The following is a 16,718-nucleotide window of genomic DNA, read 5'->3' as shown; positions in this document are numbered from 1 at the left end:
GAGAAATGGTCCTGAGAATCACATCTTCCGTTTTTGTGTGTGTGATTATTTATTATGAAGCTGACCTCCAACACACAGACAGAGAGGTTCTGAGCCCGTGTTACCTGGACTTCGTCCCCAGTGATCATCTCCCACGAGCCATAGTGTTCCTTCTCCTGCCGGAAGAACTGCACAGCTTCTAGAAAGGCTTGGGCTTCAAATGTCGTCTGCTTCATGTAATCTAAAAGAAAGAGGCAAGGGCACTTAGCAAAGAAAAATACTTCTACATTTTACTATGGTTCTTCGAGCATAATGGTTCAGAGACCTAACATTACATGAATGTTACGAGGGAGAGAATTACGAACACGGAAAAATGAAGCAGGTCCTGAATTCAAAGTTCTTCTGCAGATGTGTGTCACACTGCTTGCTCACTATAGCAGCTGATTAATTCTATCACTTACAGGGCATACTGGTTAGGACTGGAGGCAGATCTAGCCCCGTTTGTTTATCTCTCTTATAAATGCTTCCCTCGGGCACTTAGGCACCTGCTGGCTGTATGTCTCCAACCATAGCCCCTCACTAAGGCAGACCATTCCTTCACCGGGCCTTGGGTATCCACAGTACCCCCTCCCAGTTCCCTGAAAAAAACACCAATTTCTTTGTGACTTGATATTAACTTTCTGTCAGATATGCTGATTTATGCAAATAAAGGATGACAGTTTCTAACACTTTATATAGCAAGATACTGTTTTTCTAAGCATGTTACATATTTCACTGAAACCTTACAAAAACCTGTGAGGTGACAGCGCACTTGGGTGGCTCAGATGATTGAGCATCCAACTTTGGCTCAGGTCATGATCTTGTGTTCGTGAGTTCGAGCCCCACGTTGGGCTCTGTGCTGACAGCTCAGAGCCTGGATCCTGCTTCAGAGTCTGTGTCTCTCTCTCTGCCCCTCCCCTACTTATGCTCCCTCTCTCCCTCTCTCTCTCAAATATAAAGACTAAAAAAAAATTTTCAAAAACAAAACAAAACAAAAGCCTGTGAGGTGAGTGTTATTATCATGTTGACTATATAGATGCTCCAAAAGCCCAGAAAGGTTAATGAATTGCCAAAGGTCACACAGCTAGTAAGTGTGCGAATGCAGGCATTCTGATCCCAGTCCGACGACACTATACCATGCCAGCCTATGCTATACTACCTCACAGGTTAGTTTTACAGCTTTGCCCTTCCAAACATGTTAGACTTTAAAAGGTATTGTATCTGAAAGGTAATGTTTATGCAGGATTTTAAGTGTGGTTGAGGGGCTCAACAGCCTTCCCAGAAAATCACACCATGCATGGAAAAATTCTGCCAGGGACCGAGTGTTTGTGTCCCCCAGAATTCATATGTTGGAACCCTACTCCCCAGGATGATATTTGCAGACAGAGCCTTTGTGAAGTAATCAGGTCACAAAGCTGTGTTGGGCTTACGGCCCTTATCATAAGGGGATTGGTGCCTTTATAAGAAGAGACCCTTCCCTCGCTTCTGTCTCTCATACCAAAAACTGGTTCTGCCGGTGCTTTGATCTTGGACTTAGAATATTTTTGTTATTGGAGCCCAATCTGACTGAGCCAATTTTCAATGCATAAAACTAGCTCTTGGAGGATACAATGATAACAGAATTATAAAAATCTTTGCAGGGGAAGGGATTTTATAAATAATCTAACAATAAATAAATCAAATCTTTGAAAGGGGAAATAGAGCAAAATGAAGTGACTGAAAGGGCCAAGTCTCTTGCCTCCAGCTTCTCCTATAGGACATGAAGCTCTCTTGCTAACAGCATGTGATCTGGATTTATAGGGCAAATTAGATTGGTCAGTTCAAGGCAGCTGATTCACTGGGGACATTCAGAGCCTCAGACAATGGGATTACTTAGTCAAGGAACAGATGGTTGCTAAAAGGGACGAGGCCAAACTAAAAAAGGATCAATGTGCTCCAGAAGGTGACAATTAATAGGCTATCGATGACTATACTGAGATTGATTTATGAGGGCATAAGTCTCAGGGACTTGGAAAAGGGAAAATACAATTCAAGGCTAGCACTGATAAGATTTTCAAGCAGGGGTGCCTGAGTGGCTCAGTTGGTTATGTGTCCAACTTCGGCTCAGGTCATGAACTCATGGTTCCTGAGTTCGAGCCCCACATTGGGCTCTCCACTGTCCGTGCAGAGCCCACTTTGGATCCGCTGTCCCTCCCCTTCTTTCGTTGTCCCTCCCCCCTGCCCCATAAGGCCACCCTCTTCTCTCTCTCTCTCAAAAATAAGCACTTAAAAATTAACAAAAAAAAAGTATAAGCGTTCAAGCAAAATTCTCCACAGTGAGGATACCACAAAGCCCAGAATTTCCACCTTCAAACATGTGGAACAATAATTGACATTTCTAATACTGCTCAAGGGTTCTGCTTGAGGGTTCTGCTCAAGCTCTAAATCAGAAAGAGAGCATGTCTGAGAATCAAGTTTTTAAACCGAAGTATTTTCTTCCTTGTTATTTTTTTCTGGTTTGGCAAATGATTTAGCATTTAATCTTTGAGGTCTGGAAAACACAAATTAAAGTCTTGGTATAAAATTGACAGCTAGGGGGGCTGTGATACGGGGCTCAGTACGCTGGGAGGGACTTTACCAACAGAGATGGAAACTGTAATTGCTACATTGAGATTCAGGATTGACTCATGAGCTCTTACTTTTAACAGCTGTTTTCATTTCCAACCTCAGGAAACAAAGACATGGAAGAAAATGTGGTACTTGCATGGAGTGAGTACTGCCAGACCTGAGAGCCTTGGAATAAGGTTTTAAATTCTTCATGTCCTCACAAAATGCATAAATTTACTTATTTCTTCCCCCACTAACCTCAGCAACCAAGAGAGATTTGAAATCCTACTCCTACCGTCTATTACTACAAAGCAAACTATGGTCTTCCCACCGTAGTTGTGTTTTCAAAAACTTATAGAAAAAGTAACCTAAGAAATGGAATTTGGAGACAATGATGTGGGAGTCAGAGAGAAGTCCAAGAGGAAAAAGAAGAGCTGGAATAGGGGCACCTGGGTGGCTTAGTCGGTTAAGTGTCCGACTTTCGCTTAGGTCATGATCTCGCGGTTCGTGGGTTCGAGCCCCGCATCGGGCTCTGTGCTGGCTGCCAGCTCAGAGCCTGGAGCCTGTTTCAGTCTGTGACTCCCTCTCTCTCTGACCCTCCCCTGTTCACGCTGTCTCTCTCTCTCTCCTAGAAATAAATAAAACATTTAAAAAAAAAAAAGAAGAGCTGGAATATAGTAGGGGCAGATAAAGCACCTCATACAGGCAGAGAAGAGAGGGGTTAGTAATCAAATGAACCACACAGGAAATTATCGTAATTGAACACCAGCAATGAAGCCTGAAAGAATGAGGGCAGGGATCTGAATTCTGGACTCTCTACCATTAGGATGGATTTAAACTGGATTTTAACTACTCCTTGTCCAGGGGAAAAAGTATCTAATCTACTGATTAATCATTAGATTTTCAGGTTATAAACTGATTAAGTAAATTAATTTATACAAAACTTTTAGGACAGTATCTGCCACATAGTAAGCTCTTTTATGGATATTGGTTCATATTATTGTAAGCCAAGCTCAACAGCAACTGCCAGATCACTAAGGAAATCAAGAACAAAGGTTTGCTTTGTAAGAGACAGAACTGTATTGCAATAGTAAAGTGACCTTCATTTCTTCTAAGTTGTTTGCAAAGGCATTGCTGAACTCAGCCAGAATGTACAGGTGTTTGAGAGAAACCGGATTATCAGTTATTTGATCAGCTTCCTGCCATAGATCTCATGAGAACAAATCCCAGGATCACAATCATCCACTCTCCTGCCAACAAGCAACCGAGAGTTTAGTCAAATGGTCCCCAGAATCAACAATGGCTTTTGGTTGTTACGTCTTCTCCGTGTAAGGTGACTTAGAAAAATGGCAGGTATCAGCTCCAACATGCTGTAATTATGAAGATGCAGAGAACTCACAGATATCATTAAATCTAGATCCCTCATTTTATGGCTGAGGAAACTGGAACACAAAATGGTTAATTTCTTAGCTGAAGGTCACACAGCTGGTCAGAATCAGAGCCAAGAGTTGAAAAAGTAGCTCTGGCATGTCATAAGCGGCCTTGGCATTCATGCTTACTTAAATCATAGACTAAGGGAGCTGAAAGTGGTCTTAAAGGTCACCTACCCTAAGCTCTCATTCAATGCTAGAAGCCTTCAGAATCCCAGACACTCATCTGGCCTCAGCCTGAATATTTCCAGTGACAGGAAACTCACAATTTAGTCAAATAGTCACGAACTGCTCTAATTATTTGAAAAAGTTTCCTTTTATTGAGCCAAAATCTGTTTCCATGAACTCTCATCAATCCCATTTCTGCTTTTCAGAGCAAAATAGACAAGTTTACTCCTCTTCTGCATGGCAGTTCGAAAAAATAGATGGAATATCCTTATTTTCCCTCAACCATTCTTTAAACAACATGGTTTTGGGATCTTTTAAATTCAGCCTTACTTTTTCTTTCTTTCCCTTAGAAACTAATTATATTTAATAATATCCTTCTTAAATTTGGCCCAAATATGGAATACAACCCACTGAGTATATTTCAACTTGTGCAAACTACGTAAAGTAGAAAGATTACTTTCCTTTTTTGTTGTTGTTTTTGGTCCCTGACTTCCTTTTTTAAATATAAACACATCACACCACTGACTCATACCTTTCTCACAGTCACATAAAATCCTACAACTTTTTCTTATAAAACCCTTGTCAATTTAATCCTTATCTAACCTGTACTTCTGCTTTTGATTTTGAAGTACAGGTTTTAACACTGCCCCTAATAAATTACAACTTACTGTGATTAACCCAGTGCCTCACAGTCTGCCAAAGTCATTTAAAAATTATAATTGTTCCCAAACCCCCTTTCACCTCTGTGTCATTCAAATATTTGGTAGGCTTGCTTTCTGTGTTTCTATCCATCTCACCGATAAAAACATTCATCAGATCAGGGGCAAGGACAGATCCCTGGGAAATTCGAAACATTTCAGAAGACAGGTGGGAGAGACGTCTTAGACATTCATTCAACTATCACGTCCTCAGGATCAAGACATGCTATTCTCCTTAGTCTCTCCCTATTTCTCATTTGTGCAGTTGCATGGAAAACTCATATTTGGGAGACATGATTAAGGATTCTGCAAGGAAAAGAAAGCTTCTCTAGGCCCCTTGGGAAGAGTTATTCTTCCAGCTTTTGGGTTTTTTCCCCTCACGCAGATTTACAGCATGTCTGAGTCAACTGAAACACCAAAGCTCTAAGGCCTATGCAGTCATCCTGGATTTTGACTCTGATCGCTGGGTCGGGACTCCCTGACTCAGACTGGGTTTGGAAGCTGCGTTGTTATTTTATCTTATCGGTTCACTGCGCCAAGCCATGTTAGCTGATCTGCCTGGTGACCTGTAAAAGTTATGTAACTGCATTACTCACTACACTGCTATGGGGTTCATCTCACTAATGTATACTTCTAAATCGTCTTCAGCTTCAGGTCATATGTCGTCTTTTCTGGGAGAGCTGCAGCAAGTCTGTTTGCCCTAGTTTCTTCTCTAGAACAAAGGAGAAGCAGCACAGTGGAAAGTAACCAACATTTATTGAATACTATCAATAGAAGTCTGAGCCAATGTTTATATCCACTAGCTCATAAATCCTTCCAGCAATCACATTAGGTAAGGATTAGTATTCCCACTTTTTAATGTTTATTTTTGAAAGAAGGAGAGCAGGAATTAGGGAGGGGCAGAGAGAGAGGGAGAGACAGAGGATCCCAAGCAGGCTCTGTGCTGACAGCACAGAACACGATGTGGGGCTCAAACTCAGGAACCATGAGATTGTGACCTCAGACGCTTAACTGACTGAGCCACCCATGTGCCCCTTAATTTTCCCACTTTAAGGCTGACAAAGAAACTGACTTCAGGAAGGTTGAATAATTTGGTTAAGCTAAGCTGTTATAACACTATGGTTTAATTTTTTTAAACTATTTATTTGGAGATAATTGTAGATTCACATGTTCTTAAAAGAAAGAAAGCAGAGATATCCAATATGCCCTTTACCCCATTTCTCCCAACAGGAAGAATATCTTGCAGAACCAGAACATAATATCACAACCAGGAAATTGACAGTGATGCAATCTCACCAGTTTGACATGTATGTACATGTACATGTGTGTATGTTTGCATATGTGTGTGTATTGGGGTTTAATTTTTAAATTACTTTAAATTTCTCTTCCTTATCAAGGTTTAGAACCATATCATTCTAGAATCTGAATATACCATAGGTTCATCCAGTCCAAACCACTTGTTTAACAAGTGAGCAGACTGAGGGCCAGACAGAATGTGATGTTATTTTTTTCAATGTTTTTATTTATTTTTTTTTGAGAGAGGGACAGTCAGCATGAACAGGGGAGGGTCAGAGAGAGAGGGAGACACAGAATCCGAAGCAGCCTCCAGGTTCTGAGCTAGCTGTCAGCACAGAGCCCAACGTGGGGCTCGAACCCATGAACTGTGAGATCATGACCTGAGCCAAAGTTAGATGCTTAACCGACTGAGCCACCCAGACACCTCCAGAATGTGATGTTATTAAAAACAGAACAAAAGAACCCCCCTACACTAGAATTAAAAATGAATGGGGTCCATTCTAATGAAGTGGTAATAAAAGTTTTTATTTTATTTATAAAAGGATTCTTGACCAACCTGAGCAAATATTTATTGCCATGTTATAAATGCTCTAATGAGCACTAGCCCCAAGATGACTTCCCTGAGTTGTATTTTGCAAACTACTAGACTAAAATATTTATCTGCTGGCCAAATCTTAGTGGATACAGACCTGCCAAGAGAAGAGGAATAAGCTGGGAAAAACTCTGTGCTCCAGGGAGATTCAGACACCTGAGGATGAGTTATAATGGTGTTGTGCTAGGTGAAAATACAAAGATACAATAACTCACTTTGAGGATATAAATGGCTTCTCAAACAGATGGAAGAAAGCTGTTCTAGTGAAGATATTGTTTTGATAGACGTTTTCAACCACATAGGAAAAGGCTGCATGCCCCATATGATTAAAAGCAGTGCATCTCATGAATTCTTGATATGTCAATAAATACTAAAAGACTGTCAACAGAGAAAAGGAAGTGGTGATTACTAGAACAAGTGAAGACACACTAGCCCATTTCCTTCACACAGACATACTAGATTGGCAAATTAGAAGGCTGTTGGAGACATGCTGCATCTAGATTCTAGCAAGGCAATTCTTAAATCTTTATATGCTTTTGATTGACACACTGAAGATATTTAGACTGGTTGATAATGCGAATAAACATAATCGACTAAACAACCTCATGATGGCTGCTGGTTAAAGGGCTGGTGTCCTAGAGGAAAATCTCGAGGGCACTGCCTTCAAAACATTTTCAATTACTTAAAAGAGGCAAGATATATAAGGCCAGGATTTCACTTAACTGTGAGCCCAGGGCGAGGTCAGTGGTGTGATGCAGTTGTACAGAGAGCAGGTGAGGCTGAGCCATGGGAATGTGGAGCATAATCAGGACAAGGACAGTCATAGATGGATTCTGAGATACGTTCCTATGAAATTGCCATTACACACTTCTAGATCATGCCGAGAAGTAGAATTTAGAAACATTTTTTTTTTTAAAGTGGCATGCTTCTGAAGAAGACCAAATAAATGAGGAATCTCAGAGCCTTGGACGGAAAAAGCCTCGAGGAAAGAAACCTTCATCTACGTGAAGATCTGCAATGTAAAAGAGCACTGGACTCGTTCCACATAGACTCAGATACTAGTCGGGACTGTGTGGTCCAAAGCACAGTTGGGCAGATTTTGACTGAACCAGGGAACAAATTTCTAACATTCAGATGTATCTTAGAGTGAGACAGCCTCCAGTTGGGTGTCGAAATTCTCCCTCAAGAGGAAGTGCTCCATGTGGGCTGAGCTGCCTTGTAGAAAGTGTACAGATGTGCTCAAACCCTTGTATTATACACTCTCATCACCATGTGCCTCCTCACCATAGCGCTTACAATAATGATAATTTCATAGTTATTAGTGTTATCATTTGAAATATGCCTTCCCCTAGACTGTAAGTTCCAAGAGGAAGGAACTTTCTCTGTAGTTTGCATTCACCACTGCATCCTCAATCTGTAGTCCATGCCTGGCTCATAAGGAAGAGAGAGAAAAAGAGAGATGGAGTGGGAGAAGAGGGAGGGGGAGAGGGAGAGGGAGAGAATCTTAAGCAGGCTCCATGCTCAGCATGAAACACAACACGGGGCTCCATCCCAGGACCCTGTGATCACAACCTGAGCTGAGACTGATTGAGCCACCCAGGCACCCCAAACCAAGATTTCTTGGTTCCAGATAAGACCCTAGTGTCACAAATGAATCAGAGTCTCTCTTAATGAGTCTCTTTCTTACTGTTGTAAAGACGTACTGAAGGAAACTGACATACTCTACCCCAATGCTTCTCAGACTTTGGTGAGGATCAGAATCACCTGGATGGTTTGCTAAAACAGACTGCTGAGCCTCACCCCCAAAATTTTCAGATTCAGTAATCAGAATTTTTGTATAGATTATTTGGAGTCTAAGAACTTGCTTTTCTAATAAGCTCCCAGGTAATGCTGATGCTTTAGGTCCAGGGGACACCTCTAGAACCATTCCTCTACCGAACGTAAGGGGAGTGGTTCTCAAACATCAGAATTAGCTATGTGCTTGTTAAAAACGCTATTCTTGGGATGCCTGCACCCACCCTCAATTGGTTAAGCATCGGACTTTGGCTCAGGTAATGATCTTGTGGTATGATGGGTTCAAGCCCTGTGTCAGGCTCTGTGCTGACAGCTCAGAGCCTGGAGCCTGCTTCAAATTCTTTGTCTTCCTTTCTCTTTCTGCCCCTCCCCCGCTTGTGCTCTGTCTCTCAAAAATAAATAAACATTGGGCGCCTGGGTGGCTTAGTCGGTTAAGCGTCCGACTTTCGCTTAGGTCATGATCTCGCGGTTCTTGGGTTCTAGCCCTGTTTTTGGCTCTGTGCTGACTGCCAGCTCAGAGCCTGGAGCCTATTTCAGAGTCTGTATCTCCCTCTCTCTCTGACCCTCCCCTGCTCACGCTATCTCTCTCTCTCTCTCTCCTAGAAATAAAAATATTTAAAAATTTAAAAAAATAAATAAACATTAAAAACACAATTCTTGATCTTCTTCCAGAGATTCCAATTCAGCAGGTCTAGGGCTATGGGCCTAGGAATCTGCATTTTAAAAGCTATTCAGCTAATTCTGTTGCAAGTGGTTTATAAACTATGGATTTTGAGAAAACACAAATTTTCCAGAAGAAAGAGATACAAGAGAAGACCATAACTTTTGATTGCTTAGTAGTGTCTTGATGAACTTGTTCTTTCGTGATCAGGTTAGGAAACGTTCTCTCTGCTGACTGCCCACTCACTAAACACAAAAGAACACTTGTACTTAAAGTGATGTATAAAAATAGTACTACGATGAAACTCTATTAAAAGGTATGTTGATAAGAAAAAACTCTGGGCAGGTTCATATAGACATCATTTCAAACAACTAGAACTCTATCCATTGAGGGCAATCATCATCCAGACATAAATCCTCACTTGTGAACCTGGTTTAATCTCATTTTCTCTTGTTTGGTGTTCAGTTAACACATGGACTATGTCTTCTGTGTGGCAGCCTTCTTTTCCTTAGCATAAACAATCCCATTTAAGTTTTTCAAAGCCTTAAAAAAATAAAAATGACCCACACTCCTATCTCTTTCAAAAAGTAAGGATGGCATCATCAAAATCCTGATAAGGGAAGAGAGAATATTTGCTTCCCTCTGAATACCACGAAGGTGCTCTGTGCCCTGAAGCTGTGTTCACTGAACGTGCTTTCCATGGGCCTGAGTTTATCTGTCACCCTATGCACCTAAGATACCTGGGCAGAGTCAGGCCAGGAGAATAACACAGTAATGATTTCCTATCTGCCCAGGACAAGCATGTATGTCTTTAGATGGGGGAGATTCGTATTCTCAGACGAAGTGCAGAACAGTCTCCCAACATCCTAGGAACTGTTTGTGGAGATGCTGCTGAAATGACCTCAGTAGGAAAAAAATAATTATACCCCCCAAACTGAAGCAAAGCAAATGCAAATGATCCAATTTCCTCTTTAAAATGTGAATTTTAGGAAGACGTCACTATGTAATGTTCACGGGCAGTTGAGGCAGTGGACACGCTTTCAGCTCAGACCACAGAAACTGGGTCACGTGCATATCCTTGTCCTTGTGGGGAGTGTGGCTTACTCCCTGCAGGCAAAACTTGACCACACAGCCTGGACACAATTTAAAGCAAGCCTGAGTTTTCATATAAATAGGGAAGATGCTCCTCTAGCTACAGACTTGTCCTTCATTTTTGATGAGACTTTCTCTTATTCCTGGCGATGATTTGTTTGCACATGGATCTTATTATAATTGTCACTGCAGCACACAAAAACATTAGGGAAATTCTTCCTGACTGAGTCTATGGATGACCTTTGTCTTATGAGCCCAAAGCACTTGCATAGTCTTACCCACGTCCGTGGGAGCACGCTTCCCTGAGGAAGGCAGACAAGGGAAGGACTTGGCCAGGTTTACGTTAGAGAACAAATCACTGGTATTAACGGGCCTCACCTCATCATATCCTAGCCTGACACACCCACAGAGTGTAGCACCGTCTGCTGATGCTGTCTGGGGATTTTCCACTCAGTGTTGTTACCAGTGATTAATAATAGCATCCAGCTTGCACTTGTCAGAAGTTCTTACAGTTTACATCTCATTTGAGTCTCACAGCTATCTCATGAGACAGGTAAGCCAGATGTAATCATTCCTAGGTAGCAAATGGAAAAACTCAAAATCAAAGCAGTTGAAGTCATTACCCAAGGTCATAGAAATACATAACTCATTTCATTGGGTCATCAAATGAGAGTAAAAATAACAAGCAGGAAATAAGTTCCTAGTCCTATACAGACTTCAAAAAGGGCCTGACCTTACTTAAAACATCTAACTACAGCAGAAGTTATAACTACTTTTGGCTAGGATAAAATGTCTGTTTCCTTATTAGTAGCCTTTCCCCAAAGACCTAAAAAAACTACACTGACCCATGCTCCATTCCCTCCGTAAGAAACAGGGATGGCAGCTACAGGGTCCTGGAGGCGCACTGCCGGCTCTGAAGAGGAAGGTAATAAGACTGGTTAATTGAATGGCTTCCTCCTTAGGTCTGGAGAGGCCATATATAACTTAGTCCTCAGGTTCTTAGGGACCGGATCTTTTTTTTTAAAAAAAAACAACTGAGGACTTTAGGGGTGCCTGGCTGGCTCACTTGTTTAAGTGTCTGACTTCAGCTCAAGTCATGATCCCATGGTTTGTGAGTTCGAGCCCCGCATTGGGCTCTGTGCTGACAGCTCGGAGCTCGGAGCCTGCCTCGGTCTCTGTGTTTCCCTCTCTCTTTCTGCTCCTCCCCTGTTCGCACTCTGCCTCTATCGCTCTCAAAAATAAATAAACATTAAAAAATTGTTTTTTAAAAAAACTGGGGAGGTTAGCAGTCAGGTACCAATAAAAATAGTGTCTACACTCCTGACCTATTACAAGAAAAGGCAGTGCTGCCAACAGAGTTCTTTTGAATTTCTGGGTTAACTGAGCCCATGGTGTGTACCAATTCTGCATAATTTCTTCAAACCGAAGATACTTGGAAAACTTGCTATTAGGGTGGTTGAAAGCCTATAACTGCACTAGCATACACTTTCTCACTGAGGGATCTTTATAGATAAATATGCAATTTTATCATGAAAACTCTAACCATTCACAATTATTCTCAGTACGTTCTGAGGATCATCTTGCTTAATACCTTAGCTAATAGCATATTTAGGCAAAACATGATAGGATTACTGAATGGAATATTACGCAGTCACTAAAATAACGATATGATGACTCATACGCATCATGGAAAAGAAAAGTAGTTTGAAGAGAATTTTCACTGCAAAAACAAGATTATAAAATTATACATACATCCTGATTAAGCAATGTAAATATTCACCCATGTGACTGAAAAGGAATGCGTAAGAAATAAAAAGTGAGCTAGGGGGGATTTTGTATTTGTAGCTCAGACTTTATGAAATGTTATACTATTATCCTTAGGAAGATCTGTGCTGATCTAAGGACTTTTTTTTTTTTTTTAGTACCAATCCTCTCATGACCATGAGCAAGATTTGCATTTCCAAAGTCCCAATGGCCTTGTGGCAGTTCGCCTCTTAGAATCTGAAAACTCTTACGAGCAGCACCGGCAACTGGCAGACCATGGCACATTCCCATGGTCCAGACATTCGGGCTCCACGCTGGGGTGTTTGTAAAGTAAATTAACTGAAGAGTTCATTCTTCTTTCCCTCTTTTTAAAGGTATTGTTTCATGCTGTTTGCTCAGAATAGGTCTTCACGCCTCCTTCCAGTGTTTTCTTTCCATGAATGGAGGGGAAACCTTTACATCTTGGAGCACTTTCAGGCTTGTCACAAATATCCTTTAAAGTACTGCCCCCTGCTTGCCATGACAACTGACAGAGTGTGACAAGCATTAGAAGCTGGAGGTCTGTCGGTGACACAACTAGATAAACCTGTGCCCTCCTACACTATTATGTCTTTGAGGACAAGAACTGTCCTATTCATCACCACATCCCAAGGCCATAGCACAGTGTCTGGCACCAAATGCTCCTCTGAGAAGAGCAATGGACGAAGGAAAAATGGCTGAACGATACAGAGGCAGCACAGAATGGTGGGACAACTCTTTGCTGGAAATCGAAACTGGGTGCCACTTTGGCTATGCTTCTCTGTGTGTAATGTATCCCATTTGAAATGAAAGGCTGCCAGGTCTTCTTTTTCACTGTGAAATAGTGCAATTTTGTGATAACCTGCAAATACGGTTAGTATATCAACATGGGGTAGTGTTTTCCATGACAGAGATCTAACCTGGGGATTCAACTTTCCTTCCGCAGGGCCACCTTATCCTTTTCTTCCTGCTAAATCTCTCTCTCTCACATATGCATCTTTCTCTGGGCTTCATAAGACAATTAATGTAGCTACTAGAAAATATTAAATTACATATGTGGTGTACTGGGTATTTACCCAAAGAAAACAAAAACACTAATTCAGAAACATATATGCACCTCTATGTTTACTGAGGCATTATTTAAAATAGTCAAGATATGAAAGCAACCCAAGTGTCCATCAGTAGATGAATAGATAAAGAAGATGTAGTACAGATATACAATGGAATATTACTCGGCCATAAAAAAGGACAAGACCTTGTCATTTGGAGCAACATGGATGGACCTAGAGGGTATTATGCTAAGTGAAATAAGTCAGACAGAGAAAGGCAGATACAATATGATTTCATTCATATGTGGGATCTGAGAAATAAAACAAGTGAATAAGCACACAACAAAAAGCAGAAACAGATCCATAAATACAGAGAACAAACTGATGGTTGCTTGAGGGGAGGGAGTGGGAGGGGTGGGCAAAATGGGTGAAGGGGAGTGGGAGACACAGGCTTCCAGCTGTAGAATGAATACATCCCAGGGATGAATGGTAGAGCTTACGGAGCATAGTCAATGATACTGCAGTAGTGACGCATAGTGCCAGATGGTAGCTACACTTGTGGTGAGCACAGGATCATGTACAGATTTGTCCAATCACTATGTTGCACACCTGAAACTAATGCAACACTGTGTGTCAACCATACTTCAATAAAAAAATGACGTGTGCCTTTCATTATGTTTCTAGTGGACAGCACTGATCTGAGTCTCTTTGCCCTCCCTTCCTCCCCTTCCATTAACCTGAATAACAGTCCAGTTTGTGCTTATTTCCATTGGGCTTACCACATGGGCTATTTAATTAAGCTACTGAAATAGTGAAATTATTCAAGTTTGCCATTTTATTGTCTACGACAGGACTACAGCAAAACGGATTTATCTTCTATAAAACACAGAATCATTAACTTTGACGATCAGATGTGTGTGGTCTATAACATACCCCCGCTTTTTTTTCTTGAAAAAATAAAATCTGCCTCATATCTCTTCATTAAACATTTAACAAAAGCACTGCGATTTATACAGTCTTCCAATTCTGCAGAAAAACCACCATACTAGTTTGGGTATTTGAGTCTAAACTGCAAGGCACTTCAAAGATTCCATCTCAGCCAGAAACTCCTCTTTTATGAAATGCAGAAGAACAAAACATATTATATCCTTTGTCCAAATCAGAACTATCAATTGGACTATAGGTCAGTTCTTTATTACCTTTGTTAACTAAGGAAAGCAGTGACAATGATAATTCTTAAAACTTCATGTTTGCTTCTGTACTGATGTTACAGAAGCTTTTTGTGTACTTAAATTTGAATTCAGATGAGTCGGACATTGCAATGATTCACCCTAGCTTTTTTAAAAAAAGAGCAAAGTTGCCTCATGGGGGGCTAACACTCAGCCTTTCCTCTTTTTCTCTGAGAGTGGATGGCATCTCAGACCAATGAAACTGCTCACTTCTCTTCCTGTCCTTATTTGTTCCTTATCCTTCCCATTGAACACTCTCTGTTCTGCACGCGTGCGCTCCCATGTGTGCACACATGCACGTACACACACACAGAAACAAATCTGTCCCTAGGCTGCAGACAGTAATCAATACTGGTTTTAAAGGCTCCTCTGTTGTAGGAATGGAAAGGGGAAGTGGGAGCACAGAGATTCTAGACCAGTGCTGTCCAGTAGAAATACAATGAAAGCCATAAATTTTATAGTAGCCATATCATAAAAGTCAAAGTAAACTGTTAAGGTTAATTTAATAACATTGTATGTAGGGGTGTCTGGGTGGTTCAGTCAGTTGAGTGCCCAACTCTGGACTTCAGCTCAGGTCCTAATCTCACGGTTCATGACTTCAAGCCCTGGTCAGGCATTGCGCTAACAGAGTGCAGCCTGCTTGGGACTCTCTGTCTCTTCTCTCTCTCTGCCCCTCCCCTGCTCAGCTCTCTCTCTCAAAAATAAGTAAACTTTAAAAAATAACTTATTTTATGTAAACCAATATTTCCAAAATATGTTAGCAATATCAAAATTATTTAAAAAAATTTTTTTAAATGTTTTATTTATTTCTAAGAGAGAGAGAGAGAGAGAGACAGCATGAGTAGGGGAGCCTCAGAGAGAGAGGGAGTCACAGACTGAAACAGGCTCCAGGCTCTGAGCTGGCAGTCAGCACAGGGCCTGACGCGGGGCCCGAACCCACGAACCGCGAGATCATGACCTAAGCGAAAGTCGGACGCTTAACCGACTAAGCCACCCAGGCGCCCCAGCAATATAAAAATTATTGATGAGATATATTATACTCTTTTTTTGTACCAAGTTTTTGGAATGTGTGTATTTTACACCCATGGGCATATTTTGTTTTGGATTAGCCACATTTCAAGTGTTCGGTAGTGAGATTTGGCTGGTGGCCACCATGTTAGACAGTGCAGCTCTAAAATATGTTCATGGTTTCAGAGTTATATTGTTTATCTGAGTGTGGAGGAGGAAGAAGGCAATAAAAAACAGCATGTTACTGCACACTGGAAACTTTGTTGTTTATTTATTTTTGAGAGAAAGAGAGAGACAGAGAGTGGGGGAGAGGCAGAGAGAGAGAATCCCAAGCAGGCTCCATGCTATCAGTGCAGGACCCGATGTGGGGCTCAAACTCATGAACATTGAGACCATGACCTGAGCCAAGTTGGGTACTTAACTGGCTGAGCCACTCAGGCACCCCCTGAACCTTTTTAAAGCAGCATCATTACAAAAGCAATCTATTCAGGGGGTGCCTGGGTGGCTCAGGTCATGATCTCGCGGTTCGTGGGTTCGAGCCCCACATCGGGCTCTGTGCTGACAGTTGGCTCAGAGCCTGGAGCCTGTTTCGGATTCTGTCTCCCTCTCTCTCTGACCCTCCCCTGCTCACGCTGTCTCTCTCTCTCTCTCAGAAATAAATAAAACATTAAAAAATAAAAAATAAAAAACAAAAAAAAAAAAACAAAAGAAATCTATTCAGATCTATTCCTAGTCTAAATCAATAAAAAGGGGAAAAATACCAACTTTATCTCTAATTCCTCATTGTACACATGGCACCATTTATCTAATAGAACAATCCCAGAAGTAGAGTAATGTACAAAAGTAAGAAACAAGATGACCTATAACAAATCCCTATATAGGTTAAGGTTAGAATATAAGACCCTTGACAATTATATCTCACTCATAAACCCTGCTTTATGGGCACTGAGGAATCCTTGTGGCTTTAACTTTGAGGGTTCTCTAACAACACTGCCATATCTTAATAGTCCTGTTCCGTGTGGTGGAAAACTGCTAACCACCAACAGACATGTTAGATGAGATCATTTCCAAACAGGATACAGCCTTACAACAATCTGCTGTATTTATAGCAACAAATTGTTCACCCTTCTCTTACCCTTCGCCAAAAAGAAAAAGCAGCTAAAATGCTTGATGGTTTTAGGTGCCTCTAGTTCCTACTGTAGATAATCTCAATACTTGTTATAAACTTGAACTACATGATGTAATTAACTCATTACATGAAACTATTTGGAAGAAGTGGCCCAACGATCTAATTCCCTTATGGTAAAATAGAGAA

The 16,718-nt window shown here is 41.2% G+C and overlaps 1 protein-coding gene across 1 annotated transcript in view; it reads right to left on the bottom strand.

Annotated features, from left to right (window-relative positions):
* Positions 1–16,718, bottom strand: part of NIBAN1 (niban apoptosis regulator 1) — a 144,678-nt gene that overhangs the window by 26,699 nt on the left and 101,261 nt on the right. Inside the window, exon 6 of the mRNA XM_039256616.1 lies at positions 105–220. Coding sequence (XP_039112547.1) covers positions 105–220 — 116 coding nt within the window. The remainder of the gene's footprint in view (positions 1–104; positions 221–16,718) is intronic.

This window comes from Hyaena hyaena, unplaced genomic scaffold (genome assembly GCF_003009895.1).
Source record: "Hyaena hyaena isolate Hyena2069 unplaced genomic scaffold, ASM300989v1 scaffold_580, whole genome shotgun sequence".
NCBI classification, from domain to species: Eukaryota; Metazoa; Chordata; class Mammalia; order Carnivora; family Hyaenidae; genus Hyaena; species Hyaena hyaena.
This window is presented reverse-complemented; position numbering and strand designations above follow the sequence as displayed.